Source organism: Ictidomys tridecemlineatus, unplaced genomic scaffold (assembly GCF_052094955.1).
Source record: "Ictidomys tridecemlineatus isolate mIctTri1 unplaced genomic scaffold, mIctTri1.hap1 Scaffold_7658, whole genome shotgun sequence".
Taxonomy (NCBI): Eukaryota; Metazoa; Chordata; class Mammalia; order Rodentia; family Sciuridae; genus Ictidomys; species Ictidomys tridecemlineatus.
Genome location: NW_027525612.1, coordinates 1 through 17,808, shown reverse-complemented (window position 1 = coordinate 17,808; position 17,808 = coordinate 1). Strand labels below are relative to the sequence as shown.

The window sequence follows — 17,808 nt, the reverse complement described above, 5'->3', positions numbered from 1 at the left end:
GAGCTGGAGGTAAGTCTTTCAAGTTCTTTTTCTCCAAGTTGGTCCAGCTCCTGGACAGGAGTGTGCTCCTGTGAGTTGGAGATCTGTTTCTTCTCTATGGCGAGTCAGCCCCCAGCCTCGATAGGGGACAGGTGGCCGAGGTCTCCCACGGGCCAAGGATAAAGACAGGAAGCTGGGCCCTGGCCAGCCTCCTGAACGAACCACGGTGCTTGTCTCCCCTGTCGGAAACCTAAAGCGCTCCATGCCATCGGATCTTGAAAAGTGTGTGTATAAAACCCAGTGTGGGAAGTCCGGCTACCACGGTCCAGGCAGTGACCCCTAGGGGCTGACCATGCTGATGGCTATTGTCATAGTAACGCTGCAATAAAGAGCCACGTGACTTTAAGGGCATTCAACAACTACTAGTGCCTGCTCACCTGCCCAGGTCAGCGCCAGGTGGCCCTGCTGGCCTTGGGGGCTGGCTCAGTCCTCCTGGTGTTGGCTGGTCTTGGAGGATGCAGGCTGGCCTCTGGAGTGGGGTGCATGACTCCACGTGTCTCTCGTCCCCCAGCGAGGGAGCCTGGACATCTTCTCCCGAAAACTGCACAGGTACAAGGGACAGCGGAAAAGACCACGTGGTGCTTTCCTGTCCTCTGCCTCTGCCACATATGCTGACATCCCTTTGGCCAAAGCAAAGTCCAGTGTCCCGGGATGTGGCGGGGGACAGGCACTGGGAGTGACACAGGCAAAGACATGTCACTTAGCGAAGGAAGCTGCAGATCAGACAGCCATTTCCACCCACCACAGAGGCCTGGCCCAGGGGTCAGTGACTTTCTCTGCAATGGCCCCTGGCCAGTCTTAATCTCTGCAGGTCACGTGGCCTCAGGCACAGGCTCAACTCTGCTATGGTAGAACAAAGGCGGCCACAAGCCGTGCAGTGGGCGTGGCCGCTGCAATAAAGTTTTATTTACAAATGCAGACAGTGGACCAGGTCTGCCTGTGCACCGTAGTTGTCAACCCCGTCCAGTCCCTTCTCCTCGTTTCACAGATATGGACATCAAAGGCCAGAGAAGTGGGTTACTATTTGATCACCACACAGCTCACGTGCCCCTCAGAGTTTCCTGATGAGAACAACTTCATCAAAAGAACCAAGACAAAGCTTGGGCCTTCTGACTCCCAGATCACTGCTTCTCCTCCCACCCCCAGCAAATAGTAACCAAGAATTCCAGCCGCCGTTTACTGAGCACCTACTATGTACCAAACACCATAAAGCTTTCCGTCATTATCCCATTTAATCCTCACAATTCTAAGACACAGAACACCATGATTAATCTCATTTTCTAAATGGGGAAGCCTCCAGAACTAACTTGAGCTGGGATTTTATCTAGTTCCAGGATCCAAGGTCTCCATAGTCTACTGCTTCCCCACCAGAAGCTAGGCTAAGTGCGGTTTGTCTGTGGGTTGTTTTTTTAATATTTATTTTTTAGTTGGACACAATATCTTTATTTATTTATTTTTATGTGGTGCTAAGGATCGAACCCAGGGCCTCGCATGTGCTAGGCGAGCGCTCTACCGCTGAGCCCCAGGCCCAGCCCCCTGTCTGTGTTTTTAAGAAACTTTTGTGTAAATCTTTGTTCCCAAAAGGTAAACGATTTGCAAGTGAGTGTGGAAATGACTCCTCCATCCAGTCCCTGACAACCTCAGCTTCCTCTTTCTTCTCTCAATTTAGATCAAGATCAGCAGCTCTCAGGAAACCCACCAGTTTCTGCTGCAAGAAAAGCTGCAGGAGCATCGGGCAGAAAAGGAGAAGCTGAACGAGGAGAAGCTGGCGCAAGAGGAGAAGCTGAAAGGCAAAATCAGGCGGCTGGTGGAAGAGAAGACGGTAAGGACGCCCTGTTGTTGTTCTTACTGCTGGGAACCTACGAAAGAGACTTTTCTAAGGGAGATTAAGAGCAGGTGCTGAGATGGAGAAATCCCAGCGACGGCTGGCTTAGTACTAAGGAGGTAAATTATTAAACAGGATGAATAATCATGAAGGATTCCACATGAAGCCCGAATTCTAAAACTCACAGCAAAATCAACCCTAAAAGGCAGGACCGTTGCAATTTTGATCAGTGCCGCCTGATTTGTTTCTATATTGTAGTTATATAACAAATCGTCCTCACTGCAGCAGACCCTGGTTTGTAAGTGACAGAGCAACGGTGACAAACCAGTTTCCGACCATCCCAGTCTTCATACATGACAGGGAAAACAAGTGACCGGAATTGCTACTAAATTTTCTAGAAACCTGTCCAATTAGAAGTCACCCTGTAGCAGTGCGTGTGAGATGCTAAGGGCCCGAGGACCATCTAGGGACCTGGCTCCAATGCAGACTGGGGCTCAGCGGTTCCAATATGCTTCAGATGGTGCCGAGGCGACAGGTCTGCATCTCAGCACAGCCTTGGAGGAAGGTTTGGCCAAAGTTTCCTGGAAAACAACTTAGTGAGACGCCCCGTAAAACACAGGCTGTTGGCGCCCACCGCAGACCCACTGCCTGGGAACCTCTGGAGAAGGCCAGGAAACCATGTTTCCTGCTTTTATCTCATCGTGGTCTGGAACTTGGCCCTCTCTGATGCTCAGGGACCCGCCATGAGCTTCGCCACCCTCGTTTCCATCAGCCTGGGCCAGCAGCTCATGACTTGGGCCACCTTTTGTCATTTGGGAGATTTCAGAACACTCAGCCTTGCCCCCTCCTGACCCCCTGGGCTCCAGTCTAGCTGGGGTGATGGCGTGGCCCACGCTCTGGGGTCGGGAAACACTGGAGTTGATTCCAACACGCGGCCACAGAAGAGAACCGCGGCCGGTGGGAGTGGAATGGCCTGTCCTGTGTCCCCTCCAACCCCCCCTCGAGACAGCAGCCCCCCACCACCAGACCCCGCTCCTGCCCTGCACTCCTCTCCCTGTGGGGACTACTTCTTGGGCCCCAGTGGTGGCTTCTGCTGTTCAGTGACCTTCCTTGTGCCGCTGTCCCAGCTCTTGGTGAAGGCTGCTTGTGGGAGGACTGTGCTGAGGTGGAAGAAGGAATTCTGGTTCCCTCCCCCCCAGGACTTCTTTTTCATTGTGAATTTGAACGTCACCTCTGACCTCTGCCCCCATCAGTGCTGTAGACCAGGCCCGGCCAACGGCTTCCAGGAGAGCCAGGCGACGGGTCTTGCAGTTTAGCTGGCCACGAGCTAGTCCTGACGCGACTTCTCAGCTCCGCTACTGAGCGACAGTAACTCAGGACACGCACAGCGGGGACGTCGTGGGCTGATCCCTAACTTAGAACCAGGCTTTAGAATCCAGTGGGGCCAGGGTTCTGGTTTCCAGCCCCTGCCTGAGGGAGTCACTAATAGATCAGGCACATTTCTTTTCTCTTTTTCTTTTTCTTTTTTTCTTTCTTTTTTTCCCAGTCCTGGGGATGGAACTCAAGGACAGTGTACTACTGAGCCACCCCCCAGCCCTCTTCTTCTTTTTTAGAGACACAGACTCACTAAGTTGCCAAGGCTGATCTCAAACTTGTGATCCTCCTGCCTCGGCCTCCTGAGTCACTGGGATCACAGGCGTGACCACGGTGCCACCAAGGTTTCTCACTCTCTCTCAGCCTGTCTCCTCCTCTGCAAGTGGGGCTGCAGGGTGTCCACTGTGCCAGCCCTCCCCCCATTCTTCCCATCCTCCCGGTGCAGAAGGAACTGTGGCTGTCCCCGTGGTGGCCCTGGGAAGCTGAGGCACGGCGTATATTCCCACTTAGCCAGGCCCTCGGGCTGGTGTCCAGTTCCCGGCTCTCACAAGGCCCCGCCTACTCCAGAGCCCACACCCGGCTCCTGGGCTCTGCGGCCCTGGGTGGGGTGGGACTGGAGAGGGACATTCCCGCCATGCTAACCGGTCTGTTCAACAAGCCTCGCTGACTTGCAGGCCCTGGAGGAGAGCAGTGCTCAGGAGAAAAGCAGAGCCAGGGAGGCCCTGCAGGAGGAGCAGCGGAGGGTCCAGGAGCTGGAGGACCACCTCGCCCGCCAGAAGGAGGTAGGACTCAGGCCACCCCGGGACGCCTCCTGGGGCCCTGATCCGGGCCCGCCTGCTCCAGCACCCTCCTCGGGTGCCTTGGGGAGTGAGGGGACCCACGCAGAGCTGGCAGAGCCACCTTCTCGCACGGCCACCAGGTCCGTTCAGCGGGTACCGTTGCTTGCAGGCTCTGGACGACCGCCTGGCTCAGGAGAGACGCAGGTCCATGGAGGTCCTGGAGGAGAAGGAGAGGAGGCTCGAGGAGCTGGAGGGCTGCCTGGCCCGCCAGAAGGAGGTGGGTGCCTGGGAGGGGCCGCCGGGCAGTGAGCTCAGAGGGCGGGGAGGGGAGCGAGTCAGGACAGGGGACAGAGGACAGGAGACGTGGCATCTTCTGCAAGGAGGTTGAGTCCCAGGCACAGGAAGGGAGCAGTCATGGGAGTCCAGGCTGCAGGGACCCTGCCCCAGTCACCCAGCCTCAGCCCACACCAAGGAGTGTCTGCGCCCCGCCAGCCACCAGGTGGGTGCTCTGCGCTGGCAGGAGGTGCTCCCTTTAGGTGGAGTTGGGCGGCACCTTTCTGGCCACCAGAATGCCGTCCTGACGGGGCCGTTTGAAAAGGGCACCTGCTCCTGCACCTGCTCCCCCACAGGCCCAGGCCCCCTGTCCCTACTCGTCTGGCGGGACGGAGCCGGAGCCTCTCCAAGGCCCACTGTGCCCTCTGGAGGCTCCCAGATATGTCATGTCGGACCCAGAAAGTTTTATTCTGGATTCATAAAATTCAGATTTCCATCCTCTCTCGAGAGTCGGGAAATGTGGCCCCCGTTTCCACTTGGCAACAAGGACCAGCGCTGAACCAAGTGGCAGCAGTCTGCCTGGTCCTCACCTCCGCCCGCATGAACACATCCTCACTTCTGGCCCCTGACTGGCCCTACGGGCACTGGAGTTTGCGATCCATCACCAGTTTTCTTCCTCAAGTGTGGCAGCCAGAACCCTCTCCCCCAGCCCAGGGAGGCCTAGGGATGTGGGGCCAGGCGCTGCCGCCCACCCTAAGTCACCAGACGGGGCCTCAAAGTCCCTCCCTTGTTGGAGATGTTCTCCTTCTTTTAATGTGCCCAACTAGCTTTGGGGAAGCGCCATTGCATTTCTGATTCATGTTTAGCCTGTGGCACGCTCGGGTCCCTGAGCCCTGTTCACGCCTGCTTCTGTTAATCCCTCCATCCTAAGGCAGCTGAGGGGGTGCAGGCTTTGCGGCCAGGTGAGATGTGAGCTCGAATCCCGACTGGAGCAGATCTGTCAATACCTCCCTTTGTGGAAGGTGGCCGTGAGGGTTGGACATGTCCCAGGGAGTGTCTGATAGAAACGTCACCGAATAAATGGAAGTTTCTATGGTCACTTCTGCCACATCTACCTCTTCCTGTCCACCTCAGAGGGACACCAGCCGACCCACAGGAGGGAGAAAGAAGAGGCCCCTGGACACAGCCCTGCACCCCCGGGAGGGTGTTGGCTGTTGGTTCCCCCCCAGCTGTGCTTGTGGTTCTTTGTAAACAGTGTCACTGAGGTGACCGTCGAGTTCTATCTCCAGGGAGGGTGGCAAGAGGAGGGAGGGTCTCCGTGGAGTCACTCAAGTCAAATGCCACCAAGAGGTCAACAGAGGACGGCCCTGGAATTGAGGGATTTGAGATCACGAGGGACGTCAGAAGCAGGAGTGAAGCCTGTAGCAGATGAGCCAGGGCTGGTGGCCCCAGGTCGGTTGGAACCTCACCTCCCCTGGCCAAACCTCTCTGTGGCCTCTCACGAGCTCTGGCCGCAGACTGCGTTCAGCCTGGGGCGGGGCAGGGGGACTTTTCTTTTACCAGAAAAGGGCCACGGGGATAGTCCGGGTCGTGAGGTAGGGTTAAGGGTCAGCTCGCCTTCCCTGATGTGGACTTGGGGGCACAGGGACAGGGTGTGTCCCCTCCAGGAGGGGCCTGTCCCAGCCACAGAGGAGCTGCAGAGAGCAAGGCCAGGCACCTAGATGTGGGGTCAGGCGCTGCGGCCGACCCTAAGTCACCGGAGGGGGCCTCAAAGTCTCTTCCCGGGTCACAGGAGCACCCCCTACCCTGAATCCCACCTCAGGCCTCAAAATGAAAGTGGGGCCCTGCACTGCCACTTCTCATCTGCTCTGCTGGGCTGGTGTGGGGAAGAGGGCGCTGGAGCTTTTAAACCACTTTTTACTGAAAAATAGGCCGCGTCCCGGGGCTGAGTGCTCCCGGGGGCCAGCCTGGGGCCCTGACTGTGGATTTTAGTGGCAACTGTGTTCCAAGTTCTAAACTGCTGGCGCTCGGGCTGGTGTTGAGAAGGCTGGCCCCGGGGTCGAGGGCCAGAGGCGAGGCCGGCCCGCGGGTGGCTTCCTTTGGTTCCTTTGGTGATTGACTTAAGTCCTTTAGCCAACGATCACTTATCACAAGAGCTTCCCAGATGAATCCTGGACCGGGTGTCCCTCCAGGAGCCCCTGCCAAGCCCACCCATGCCCCTGCCCCTGGTGGCTCCTCCCTCCTGGGCCTTGTTCTCCTCTTGAAACCGGATTCGGCCTAAGAGATTACCCCAAGGGTGGGGACGCCACAGGGGATGACACTCTCCCTTCAGGGACGCTGTGGCCGGTGACAGCAAGCCTGGCCCCTCTGCCTGCTGGGTCCTGCCCCGGGCTCCGCGTGCAGCCGCCAGCTTCCCCGAGCAGGGTCCGGGCTCAATGCCATGAGCCGTGCCAGCTGGAGCCCCCCCATCCGTCCCTCCATCTCTCTTCTATAAAATGGGGCCACAGAGAGCTCTCCAAGTGCTGGAGGTCGAGGTCTCCTGAGCCCGGGGCTGCCAGGGCCCCCCCCCCGCACCGTCGTGGCCCCCAGGACTGTCCTCAGCAGCAGGCACCCAGAGGAGCGGCCGTTGCCTTTCAGGTTTTGGAGAGCAGCATAGCCCACGAGAAGAGGAAGGCCAAGGAGGCCCTGGAGTCGGAGCGACGGAGGGTGCAGGACCTGGAGAACCACCTGACCCAGCAGAAGGAGGTGCGAGCCAGAGCCAGGCAGCCCAGAGCTGCAGCGGCCAGGTCGGCCAACTCCTAGCGCCCAGGGGACAGCCGGGCAGCCCTGAGCCTCCCACCCTCGTGTCCTCACCTTTCAATGGAAACGCGGCCAGCCCCGCCCGCAGCAGTAGGTGTCCCTGGGTTGAAGTGCTTGGACGGCACCTGCATCCCCCGAGCTTGTCCTGCCCTGGGCCCACACAGGGCCGAGGCGCCCTCAGCCAGCATCCTGCTCATCAGCATAGCCAGGCGGGGGACACCCCTGCCACACGGGGGACTCTAGAGGACCCGGGGCAGGGCCGCAGGCGGGGGCCTGGCAGGTCTGGGAGGAGCTCCAACGGAGGCCACATCCAATAAGGGCAGCCGCCTCCTGGGGCAGGTGAGGGGTGCAGCCTCACAGAGACAAAGCCCCGGGGGAGGTGAGGAGGGTCCCCAGTGCAGGAACCGGCAGAGAGGACACACCCGCCCACCCACCTGGGGACAGGCCACCAGACATCCAGCCTCAGCAGGAGGGGACAGGCAGGGCTGGGTAGATGTCACTAGCAACCCCAGTGGCATGTCCATGGGCAGCGGCGGGCAGAGGCAGAGGCCCACCTGGCTGCCCTCGGGGAACTCAGGGAAGCAGGTGGTGGCTCGGTGGCTCAGTGTCATTCATCACTCATATTCTCTGAGCACCTGTGTGTCGGGCCCTGCTCTGGGGACCCAGGACACCACAGTGGACAAGACCAGCCAGGGCCACGCTGCCCACAGCCCCCGTCCCAGGTCAGGAAGACAGAACCCCAGAGGAAACGGCCAGGCCCGAGGACTGGCTAGAGAGTGGCCGACACCCATGGAGAGCTCTGAGGAGGTGACCCTGAGTGACAACTGGAAGGGGGATGGGACCTGAGCCAGCCAGGGCACAGTGGGGCCTGGAACGTCAGGGAAGAGCCAGAGAAGGAGGCAGGAGCTCGCTGGCGGAGCAGAGGAGGGGGCCGGGGCTCAGTGGGCCCAAAGAGCCGGTTCTGGGTGCCAGTCCTGGCTCTGTACCAGCACGCTGTGCGACCCTGCAAGCCCCTGCCCTCTCTGTGCCCTCGTCCATGATGGGGGCAGAACCACCCCAGAGGCCTGGGGAGAGGAGTCTGTGCTTGCAGGACACCCACCCAGGGAGGGCAGGGTCCAGGGAGGGCAGGGTCCAGGGAGCGGCAGGGCAGCCTTGCCACACCCGAGAGAGCAGGAAGGGCAGAGTGCAGCCGGGGTGAGGGACACGGACTCGGAGACTCAGTGAGGTGTGTTTCCCAAACTAGGCCACAGCTGCCCCAGAGCACCCCTTCCACGTGGGGCCCCGCCAGGCCAGTGCCCCCCCAGGTGTGCCCCCCCCCACCTAGGCGAGTGCCCGGCATGTGTGTCCTGCCTTCCGATGGGCCGCGGTGGAAATCGCAGGACCGAGAGGCTGGGTGCACAGTGGTGAGGGCAGGGCCCTGGTGGCCAGCTTCACGCCACTTCCTGGGGGGTGACGGGGACGTCACCTTCCTCCTACTACCTCAGGCACAGCCTCCACTGTCTCACCTGTCGAGAGCGCCCCTGGACCAGGCTGGCAGGGTGATGCCCTCGAGCATTCCCCACACAGAGCAGGACGCAGGGCCTGGTCCCTGCTGGTCTCATCTGTGCTACGCTGAGCAGCACATGGCGTGAGAAGAGACGCAGAACAGGCTGGTGGCCTCTTAGGGCAGGCAGGACGTGGCAGTGGGACAAAGTGAGGCCAGAGCCCGGGGAGGGTGGGGGAGGATGTGTGCAGGTGAGGCCTCGGAAGGCTCATCAAAACCTGGGAACACTGGGAACACGGTCTCTTCTTCAGGGCCACGTGCCTCCCAGTGTCCCCACCTCTGCCCCCTGGTTAAGACCTTCCCACCTGCCTGACATTCCCGGTAACAATTTCCATTCGTTCTCCTTTGTGACAAGAGTGCACAACCACTAAAGAAAAGTCAGCAGAGCAGTGGGAAGAGGGAATATAAGTGCCATGGTCCTGGTCCCCCGCCACCCAATGCCCCGTTTACACCTCAGTGACCCTGCTCCAGCCTCTGTCTGCACAGCACCCGGATATTTAAAACACCCGTCTTGTGGCCTTTCTGTTGGTGCTGGGCGGGCCAGAGCGGCAAGAGCGTCAATGGCAGCAGAGTGTCTCACCCCCGGGCTGGCTGGTCCTCCCCGGGTTGTGCAGGGGAGTCCCGGCCTCCACCCCGTGCCCAGGTCCGTGGACTGTCCTCAGCTCCACGCTGTCCTGGGCATGAATTCCCGAAACCCACGCCTTGGTATATGGGATGATTCTGCCTGTGTCCTTTGAAGCCAGGGACAGGAAGGGTAGGGACAGGAAGTGTGCCCCTGTGCTGTCTCTCTTCCCACACCTCCTAAGAGCCAGGTACTTCCCAGCCAGGCCTTTACTGGTGCCAACACATGCCAGTTCATTCCCTGGCTTGGCGCCAGATGATATGACCCTGGCACTCACCAGGATGTCATTTCCTGAATAACACCAGCCCCAGAATCCCGAGGACCGAGTCACTCCCTCCTTCGTGTGCGAGGCTGAGATCTGGCTCCTGGTTCTCGCCCTGCCTGAGGCTGCTCCAGGAGTCCACCCCTCGGCCAGGCCGGCCCTGGCTGCCTCACTGCAGCCCAAACCCCACCCCCCCGTCTTCCGCAGAGACTGGCCCTGGCCTCTCTCTGCACTGACGGTCCCCCCTTCCCTGCTCACCCCTCGTCCCTCACCCTTGACTCCCAGATCTCAGACAACAGCATCGCCTACGAGATTCAGAAGGCCAAGGAGGCCTTGGAGAAGGAGAAGAGGAAGGTGCAGGACTTGGAGAACCGCCTGACCAAGCAGAAAGAGGTATGAGTCTCGGCGACCAACGGCGGAAAGGGACCCAGGGTGGCCCTGTGCCCAGGGGCCGGTCAGATCCAAACTCTGCCTCCCTCTGGCTGTGGGTCATTAGGCAAGTTGCTCGCCATCTCTGTGGGACCCATCCTGGGTCCCAATCGTGCAAAGCACACACACGTATGCCACGAGCAGTATCCAGAGTAAAGCAGGTGTCACCTGGTCATCGGGTGAGATTTGCCTAGAGGCAAATGAATCCCAAAGGACTTGGAGCCAGTGGGGACCAAAGAGGGTCCCTAGCTCACATCCGTCTTGGGTCATTTACTAGCATGCATCAGACTCTCTGGGGAACTCACTCCAAGTCCCTCTTCAGGCCGCACCCCCAGAGTTCTGACTCGCAGGGCGCAGGGCCGACTCGGGAATCTGCAAGCTCTGCCCAGTGGAGCAGGGGCCCTGAACACGGCCCAGGAAGAAGGTTGACGCACACATGCCACCACACAGCCCCGGGGCACCTGGCACATGCACAGAGAAGGCAGAGGTGTGCAAGACCCAGGGCTGCCCACCGCGTGGGGGGAGGTGCCCAGGCCACACGGGGGCTCCAGGGGAGCAGTCTGTTTGTCCCCAGGCTGGGTCCCCAAATGATGTGCCACAGAGTTTAAAAAAAAAAAAAAAAAGGGTGTGTATCATGAAATCAACGAATGAGTCGTGACTTTATTCTAGAAGTTACTGGGTAAGGCAAAGCCTGTGCTGCCTACCAGGCCAGAACCGTCCAAGCCACAGAAACGGGACTGTTCTTGGTGCTGGCCCCAGAGAACCTCTCCAAGGCTCACTGAATGGAACACCCTGTAGAGCAACAAGGACCGTCCTCAAGGACACCCCAGAGGGGACAGGGACATCCAAGGGTAGGTCTGTGACAGTCAGCAGCTGGCTTCACACCAGACCAGGAGGAGCAGAACTCCACCCAAGGACCCACCATGTGCCTGCAAAGACCAAGGGAACAGCAGGACTTGGGTCTGAGCAATGGTTGGGTTTTTTGTTGTTGTTGTTGGATTTGAACCCAAAAATGAAGCAACAAAAGCGAAAATAGATTAAAGTCATCAAAATCGAAAGCTTCTGTGTGGCAAGGAAACAACAGGATAAACAGACAACTTGCAGACCGGGAGAAACATACTTGAAAGATGTACATCTGATAAGTGGCAATGTCCAAAATTTACAAGGAACCCAAACAGCCCTGTGGAAAGAAATAACCCAATGAGATGTTTCATAAAAGACAAACAGTGGCCAACTGACACCTAGAAAATGCTCCATCCACATCATCAACCACCAGGGAACACAAATGGAGCCCCCGTGGGATACCACCCCACACCCGCCAGAAGGGCCGTTATAGGAAAAGCTACCCGGTGTCGAGCAGGATGGGGGGAAAAGGGACCTTGTGTACCATCAAATTGGCATGGCCACTGCGGAAAGCCACAGAAAACTAAAGATCATGCTAAGCAAAATAAGCCAGCCACAGCAAAACAGATGCTGTGTGCGCTCCCATACACGCAGAACCTAGTCATCCAACTCACACAGCAGATCACAGCAAGCTGGGGAGGAGCCCGGGGCAGGCAAGGGGTAGATGTACGCCAGTATCACACGCCTCGCGCAGGAGTAAGCTGGGATTTTTTTTCTTTTGAGATCCATCGCACCAAGTGATGACCATAGTAAATAATAGTGTGTTGTACACTGCTGAGAGTACATTTCAAATGTTTTCACACACACACAAAAAAAATAAGTATTGGAAGTGATATGTTAATTAGCTTGACTTCATTATTCTGAAATGACATTCTGCATTATATTAGTCATAGAATTATTTTGTACCCCATAAATACAGGTGATTATAATTTGTCAATTTACAATAAATTTTTTAAATTAAAAGAATATTTAAAACAAAAAATAGAATTTGACTTCTCTGAAATTCAGAGTAAATCTTTTTTTGGGAGTAGGTTACTGGGGATTGAACTCAGGGACACTCAACCACTGAGCCACACCTCCAACCCTAGTTTGTATTTTATTTAGAGACAGGGCCTCACAGAGTTGCTTACGCCTCGCCGTTGCTGAGGCTGGCTTTGAACTCGTGATCCTCCTGCCACTGGGATTACAGGCGTGCACCTCCATGCCAGCTCAGAGTAAATCTCTGAAGAAATGAACAGAGAATTTTTTTTTTAAATAGGTCACTGAGTATCCTCTGTAACTAAACGTATTTGAAAAGCAGCTTTTACCCCCAACCAAGGTGAATGCATGCCAACATTTGATATTCAAAATATTTCAATAGGTAGTTAATGAAAATAATTCCATTTCAAAACAAAATGTTCTTTTGTTCTATTTCCAAATTTGTGGATGTGTCTGTTTGAAGTGTGCTTTGATATTTTAAGGTGAATCCTCGCAAGCTCATTGTGATTTGCAACAACTGGTTTCTTTTAATTAGAAGTTTTAATCTGTATATGCAAAAAATAATTTAGGAAATGAGAAAAAAAATATAAGATGAAGATTGGTGTACGACTCCAAATGTCACCACTAAGTCCTGATTCTGAATCTGCGTTTGGGGCCCATCTTCGAGAATCTCCTGGCTGAATTTGTAATAAGTACCTCTAACCAATCTGATATTGCAAATTGCAGATGCTCACGTAACAAAAGGGCCCTCCAGACACACAGGGGGCTTACTGGCGTACACAGAAGAGCAATAGAAAGCTAGATTTCACCTGCAAAGGTAAAACAGACAAAAGAGAGCAGAAAAGCAAACCAGTTTCACACCAGAGGGGCGGTGACGGCCGTGCCAGGCCTCTCCAACCTTGGGCAGAGACCAGGCAGCTTCGTGGCCCACCAGAGAACAGCTGTGCTGGAGGGAGAGTCTAGGGGCGGCGTGAAGAGCCCCCCAAGAATCAGACGGAGCTCCGCGGGGGCTTGGGGAGCAAGAAGCAAGCCCCAGCGGAGGCTCCGGAAGAGCCGGATGAAGGTGGTATCTGCATTTCGTTTTTTCTTTTCTTTTTTAAGTACAGTTTCCCCTCCTGATTGTCAGAGGAGCCTCTGGCTTCCCCAAACATGTGAAAAATACAAAATCTCACTCAGGAGAAGAAAAAGCTAACGGTGCTGTCCCCAGCGGGGTCTTGATGTGATTCCGCCTGGATGCTGAGCATGATTAGGGATGTAGATAAATATGGATTTATCATGAAGTCACTGGTTTATGCACTGATTTGGAAGCTGTTTTTTCTTTTAATTTTGTTAGCTTTGTAGTTGGACACAATAGCTTTATTTTATTTATTTATTTTTATGTGGTGCTGAGGATGGAACGCGGGGCCTCGCCTGTGCCAGGGGAGCGCTCTGCCCCTGAGCCCCAGCCCCAGCCCCAGCTGGGAGCTGTTTCTTTATAGGTAACTAGCTGTCCAAGGGCCTCCGTATTGCCCAACAATCTTCTACCACCAGCCACTGAGGGATGGCCTGGGTGTGCCCCGATGGACCCCAGTTTATCTGCCCCCCCTCATAGCCAGGCCCTGGGGTTTTTTTCTCCATTTTCAAGGGTATAAAAGACACTGGACTAAGCACCCCATGTTCCAGGCTGGACATCCTTGGGATCGAGTCCCAAAAACGGAACTGCTGCTGGGCACAGTGGCGTGGGCCTATGATCCCAGCAACTTGAGAGTCTGAGACAGGAGGATCTCAAGTTCAAGTACAGCCTCAGCCACTGAGCAAGACCCTGTCTCAAACTAAAAAATAAAAAGGACTGGGGATGTGGCTCAGTGGTAAGGCACTCCTGGGTTCAAGCCCTGGTACCAAAAAATAAATAAATAAATAGAACTGCTGGGTCCTGGAATATTAACATTTGCAGATCACAGTGTGTTCCCAAGGAATGTTCCAGAAGGACCATACCCATTCACATTGCCACTGATGATGGAGAGTGCCCACTAGAGTGTCTCAAGATTATCTGGACCGTCATGTTTGGAAGACTTCACACCCTGCCTGCTAAGAAGCCCGGGTCCACCTTGTCTGACCAGCCACAGGGACTCTGCCCATCCAAGGCAGGAAGAAGGGGTTCCAGCAGGCGGAATGGACGCAGCAATGGGTGTCCTATGTGGCCAGGGCCTGGGGGGCCAGCGGGGGGGGGGTGGCCAACCCAGTGCCAAAGCCCCGTGGGAAAGCAGAGTGTCCCAAAGGCAGGCCACGCTGCGGAGGGTGAAGGAATTCGGCTCATTTATCCCGGAGAACAGACTTAGAGACCTGGCAGCCCTCCTCGGCTATTTAAAGACTGTCTCATAAAAGAGAAATCAAACGTACTCCCCGAGCTCCAGGTGTCGGAAGTAAGCCGGGAGACCAGAAGTCCCAGGGAGACAGACGTCAGCTGAGCTCGAGGAAGAGCCGTGGTGCGGTGGGAACCTTCCGGCGAGGCGTGGACCTTGGGCCTCCCAGGAGCGGCCGAGTGGAGTTCCCGCCCTCCCTGAAGACGGCGGCGGGGCCAGGAGGCTAGAGTTGACCCTTAGTGCTGAATGTCTGCTAATTTGATGTTTGCTGTTTGTCTAGGAAATAGAATTAAAAGGGCAAAAAGAGAACTCTTTAAATAATAAATTAAGTGATGCACTGGCCATGGTAGAAGAGATTCAGCAGATCAAGACAGCCGAAGGCCTCAGAGCAGAGAGCCTCTCCCTGAAGCTAAATGAGTCCTTAGCCGAGCTGGAAACTGCCAAGACAAAGCTGGTAAGTGGTGGCCTGCAGGGGCAGGGACGGGAGAGAGTGCCCCAGGGGAGGATGAAGTGTCCCTCCCAGCCTCAGCTGGGTACCTCTTTCCTGCTGGGAGCCACTCTGGGCGCTGCAGGAGGCTGAGTGGCGTCCCACTCTCTACCTGCATGCCGCTTCCCTCCTCCCAGGGGTGACGACCAAAAAATGTCTCCAGGTGTTGCCAGTGTCCTTAGAGGCAGAACTGCCCCATGAGAAACGCTGGTGTGGCGTGAAAGGTCACCTGAGGCTGAGGCCTCCCGCAAGTCCTCTGAGGTGGAGGCCAGGGGCTGCACAGCCCCACGGGGAAGGAGCGGGAGCCCGGGACCTAGTGATCCGCCACTGCGCCGCAGACCCTCAGTCAAGGCTTTCAGCTGCGGTGGGTGCCCGAGGCCCTGGCGGACGGGGTCCCGCACTGCTCTCCTCTGTCACTGGCACATCCAGCCAGCAGCTCGCGGGCGAGGGCCTGATGAGGTGAATCTACCGGAAATCCAAGTAGATCAGGGAGCGAGCCGAGAGGCCGGCTCAGCCGGGCACGTGGTGGACGCAGCTGTAGGTCAGATTCACAGGGACCTGGATGCTCAGGGCTGGGGAGAGCGAGGGGAGGGAGGGGCCTGGCGGCAGGCGTTGCCATGACAGCGCTTGATAAAGGCTCAAGCTTGAAGCCAGGGCAGCTGGGGCCATGATGGCAGGCGAAGGGCACCTTGGTGGGAACGGGGAGGGCCTGGTGGGGTCCTCCCAGGGAGCGAGGTGGTGAGGAGCGGCAGGTAGCAGAGCTTAGCGCTGCCCCACTGGCGCCGTTCAGCAGATTTGGGAAGGGAAGAAGGGGAATCGAATCTGGAGGGGTCTCACGGCAGACTGTCACAAAGTGGGCACAAATGGGCTGTCCCAACAAAGAAGTCACACCTCAGGAGACCAGAGGCCGGGCCCGGGTAATAGGGAGCAGGGGCCGGAGAAGCAGGGTCAGTCGGAGAAGCAGGAGGGAGGGAGGAAGGGGCAGAAACACCAAGAAGGGCCTCAGGGTGGGGGTTGGATTCGCCATTCAGGGGCCTTGGTGACTTCTGTTTTTAAGAAGTCCCAATCCATTGGCTTTTATCCTTATAAAATTTTTCATTCATTCCTATTGATCAAGAATCTGGGTCTAGATGGGTGGGCCCAGCAGTCAATGAGAAAAGACAAGTTTCTTCTGCCGCGGAGTCGAGTTCTAGCAGGCAAAGAAACAACAGAACAAGCTCACTTCAGGTGGTGGGAACACTAAAACAGAAAATTAAACAAATCAAATAGAAAGTGTCTCAGACCCCTCTTGTAGACGGGTGATCGGGGAGGGCTCTTTAAGGGGATGTTGGAGCTGAGACCTGAAAGACCAGAAGGGGTGGATGAGCCATGGGAGGAGCCAGGGAAGGGGAGCATGCCAGGTAGAGGGAACAGCACAAGCCAAGGTCCTGTGGCCAGACCAGCTCAGCACCTGTGTTGTGCAAATGAGAACCAGTGTCGACGTCATCACATCCAGCTCCCACGTCACATAACCATTGCCCTGTTTCCCCAGATCATGATGGAGGAGCAGATAATACTACAGCAACTGACGGTAAAGAGCCTGCAAGACCAGAGGGAAACCCAGAAACACGGATTCGAAGAGGAAATCCAAGAATACAAGGAGCAGATCAAACAGCACTCGCAGACGATTGTGAGCCTCGAGGAGAGACTCCAACGAGTGACCCAGCACCATAAGAAAATAGAAGAAGAGATTGCAACCCTGAAGGTCAATAACCCAGGTAGGCCCAGAGAGAGACCCGGGCAGCCCCGCGCCAGGCAGCTCGGGGTGCCGCAGCCGGCCGGCCGACCTGAGACAGGCTGCACCCACTGAGAAGCTGTCGCGGTGGCCCAAGGCCCTGCGCTTCTTGCTGCACCAGGACGTCAGAAGCCCTCGAGGCCCGGGCGAGCCGAGGCTGGCGATGAGTCGGGACATCTTTTGTGCCGACCCAGTGAGGCGGCGACACACATGCCGCGGGAGCCGTCAGGCGTGACAAGAGCAGTGGACACAGCCGTTCTTGTCCACATGGAAACGTCCCACACAGGGGCCTCTGCAGGGCTGCTCCTGCCTTCGGCCATTTGCCACTTGACTGGAGCCTTGCAGACGCGGCCGGGTCAGCTCCGTACAAGAGAAGCGAAAACGGAAATGGGGGCTGGGTGCCACGTTCCCCCAGTGACCGAGCTCACCATCCTGTTGGATGCTGAGCTCTTAGAGAAGAGATCTTGGGCCTGGGTTTCTCCGCCTCGGCCCTACTGACCTTCTGGGCTGGACAGGGCCACCTGCCCTAGTCCTGCTAAGGGTTCCCCAGCCTCCCCGGCCTCCCCGGCCTCCCTGGCTAGATGCCTCCAGACCTTGCTGAATGTCCCCAGAGGAAACTTCCCTCTGGTTGGGACACAGTCCTGCTTCAGTGGCCACCTGTGGGCACGGGCCCCTGCCGTCGTTCAGCTCTTGGCTGAGCATCTGTTATGTTCCAGGCTCAGCGAGGCTCTGGGGATTCTGCGGGTATGGACTCTGCAGGTCCCCAGGTGGTGGCCCTGGCAGATGAACAGTGTCCTCTGAGGATGCTCACGCCGGGACCGAGGGCGATGACATCCTGTCGTCTCCTCACTGAGATCAGTGCCTGCCTTAAAGCAGACACCGCACGGGAGTTTATGGGATGAGAGGGGGACAAGGAGGCGGGGTGGGGGGCTGAGGAGCGAGAGGAGGTGGGAAGAAGACAGGCTGGGGGACCCGGTGCCCCGGCTGTGCCTCCCGCAGCAGTTCCGTCACTCTAACATGCGCTCCCTGGTCTGTCGGTGGACTTGGGGACGCCTGTCTGCCAGCGAAGGCGAAGACCCCAGGGCCACTGGGTTATTATGAAGAGAAGAGGCTAATTGGGCTTATGGCCTGATCCAAGGTCGGGGGGCACATCTGGTGATGCCCTCTTGCTGGCAGTCCTGGGGCCACACAGGGGGCAAAGGACGAGAGACAAGAGGGGTGCCTGTGTTGCTGGTCTCTCTTCTCCTAAAGCCACCACGACCAATCTTGGGGGCCACACCCTGATGGCTTGGTCTGGTCCTCAAAGGCCCCACCTCTAAACAGCAAGCTCCAGTCGGGATTCACTTGGGCGCGCACCTCCAGGGGTGGCCCCCCACATT

At 57.0% G+C, this 17,808-nt stretch overlaps 1 protein-coding gene across 2 annotated transcripts; it reads left to right on the top strand.

Moving 5' to 3' along the window:
- Positions 1 to 1,672: 1,672 nt before the first annotated feature.
- Positions 1,673 to 17,337, top strand: LOC144374588 (forkhead-associated domain-containing protein 1-like). Of its 2 annotated transcripts, XM_078037356.1 has the most exons (7): positions 1,676 to 1,861; positions 3,913 to 4,020; positions 4,187 to 4,294; positions 6,928 to 7,035; positions 9,802 to 9,909; positions 14,449 to 14,622; positions 16,187 to 17,330. In XM_078037356.1, exons 3-7 carry the CDS (start codon positions 4,226 to 4,228, stop codon positions 16,502 to 16,504), a joined length of 777 nt encoding a protein of 258 aa, XP_077893482.1. In that variant the 5' UTR covers positions 1,676 to 1,861; positions 3,913 to 4,020; positions 4,187 to 4,225; the 3' UTR covers positions 16,505 to 17,330. The 2 variants fall into 2 exon arrangements, with proteins under 2 accessions (XP_077893483.1, XP_077893482.1); XM_078037357.1 differs by lacking the exon at positions 14,449 to 14,622 and having other exon boundaries at positions 1,673 to 1,861; positions 16,187 to 17,337.
- Positions 17,338 to 17,808: the final 471 nt, after the last annotated feature.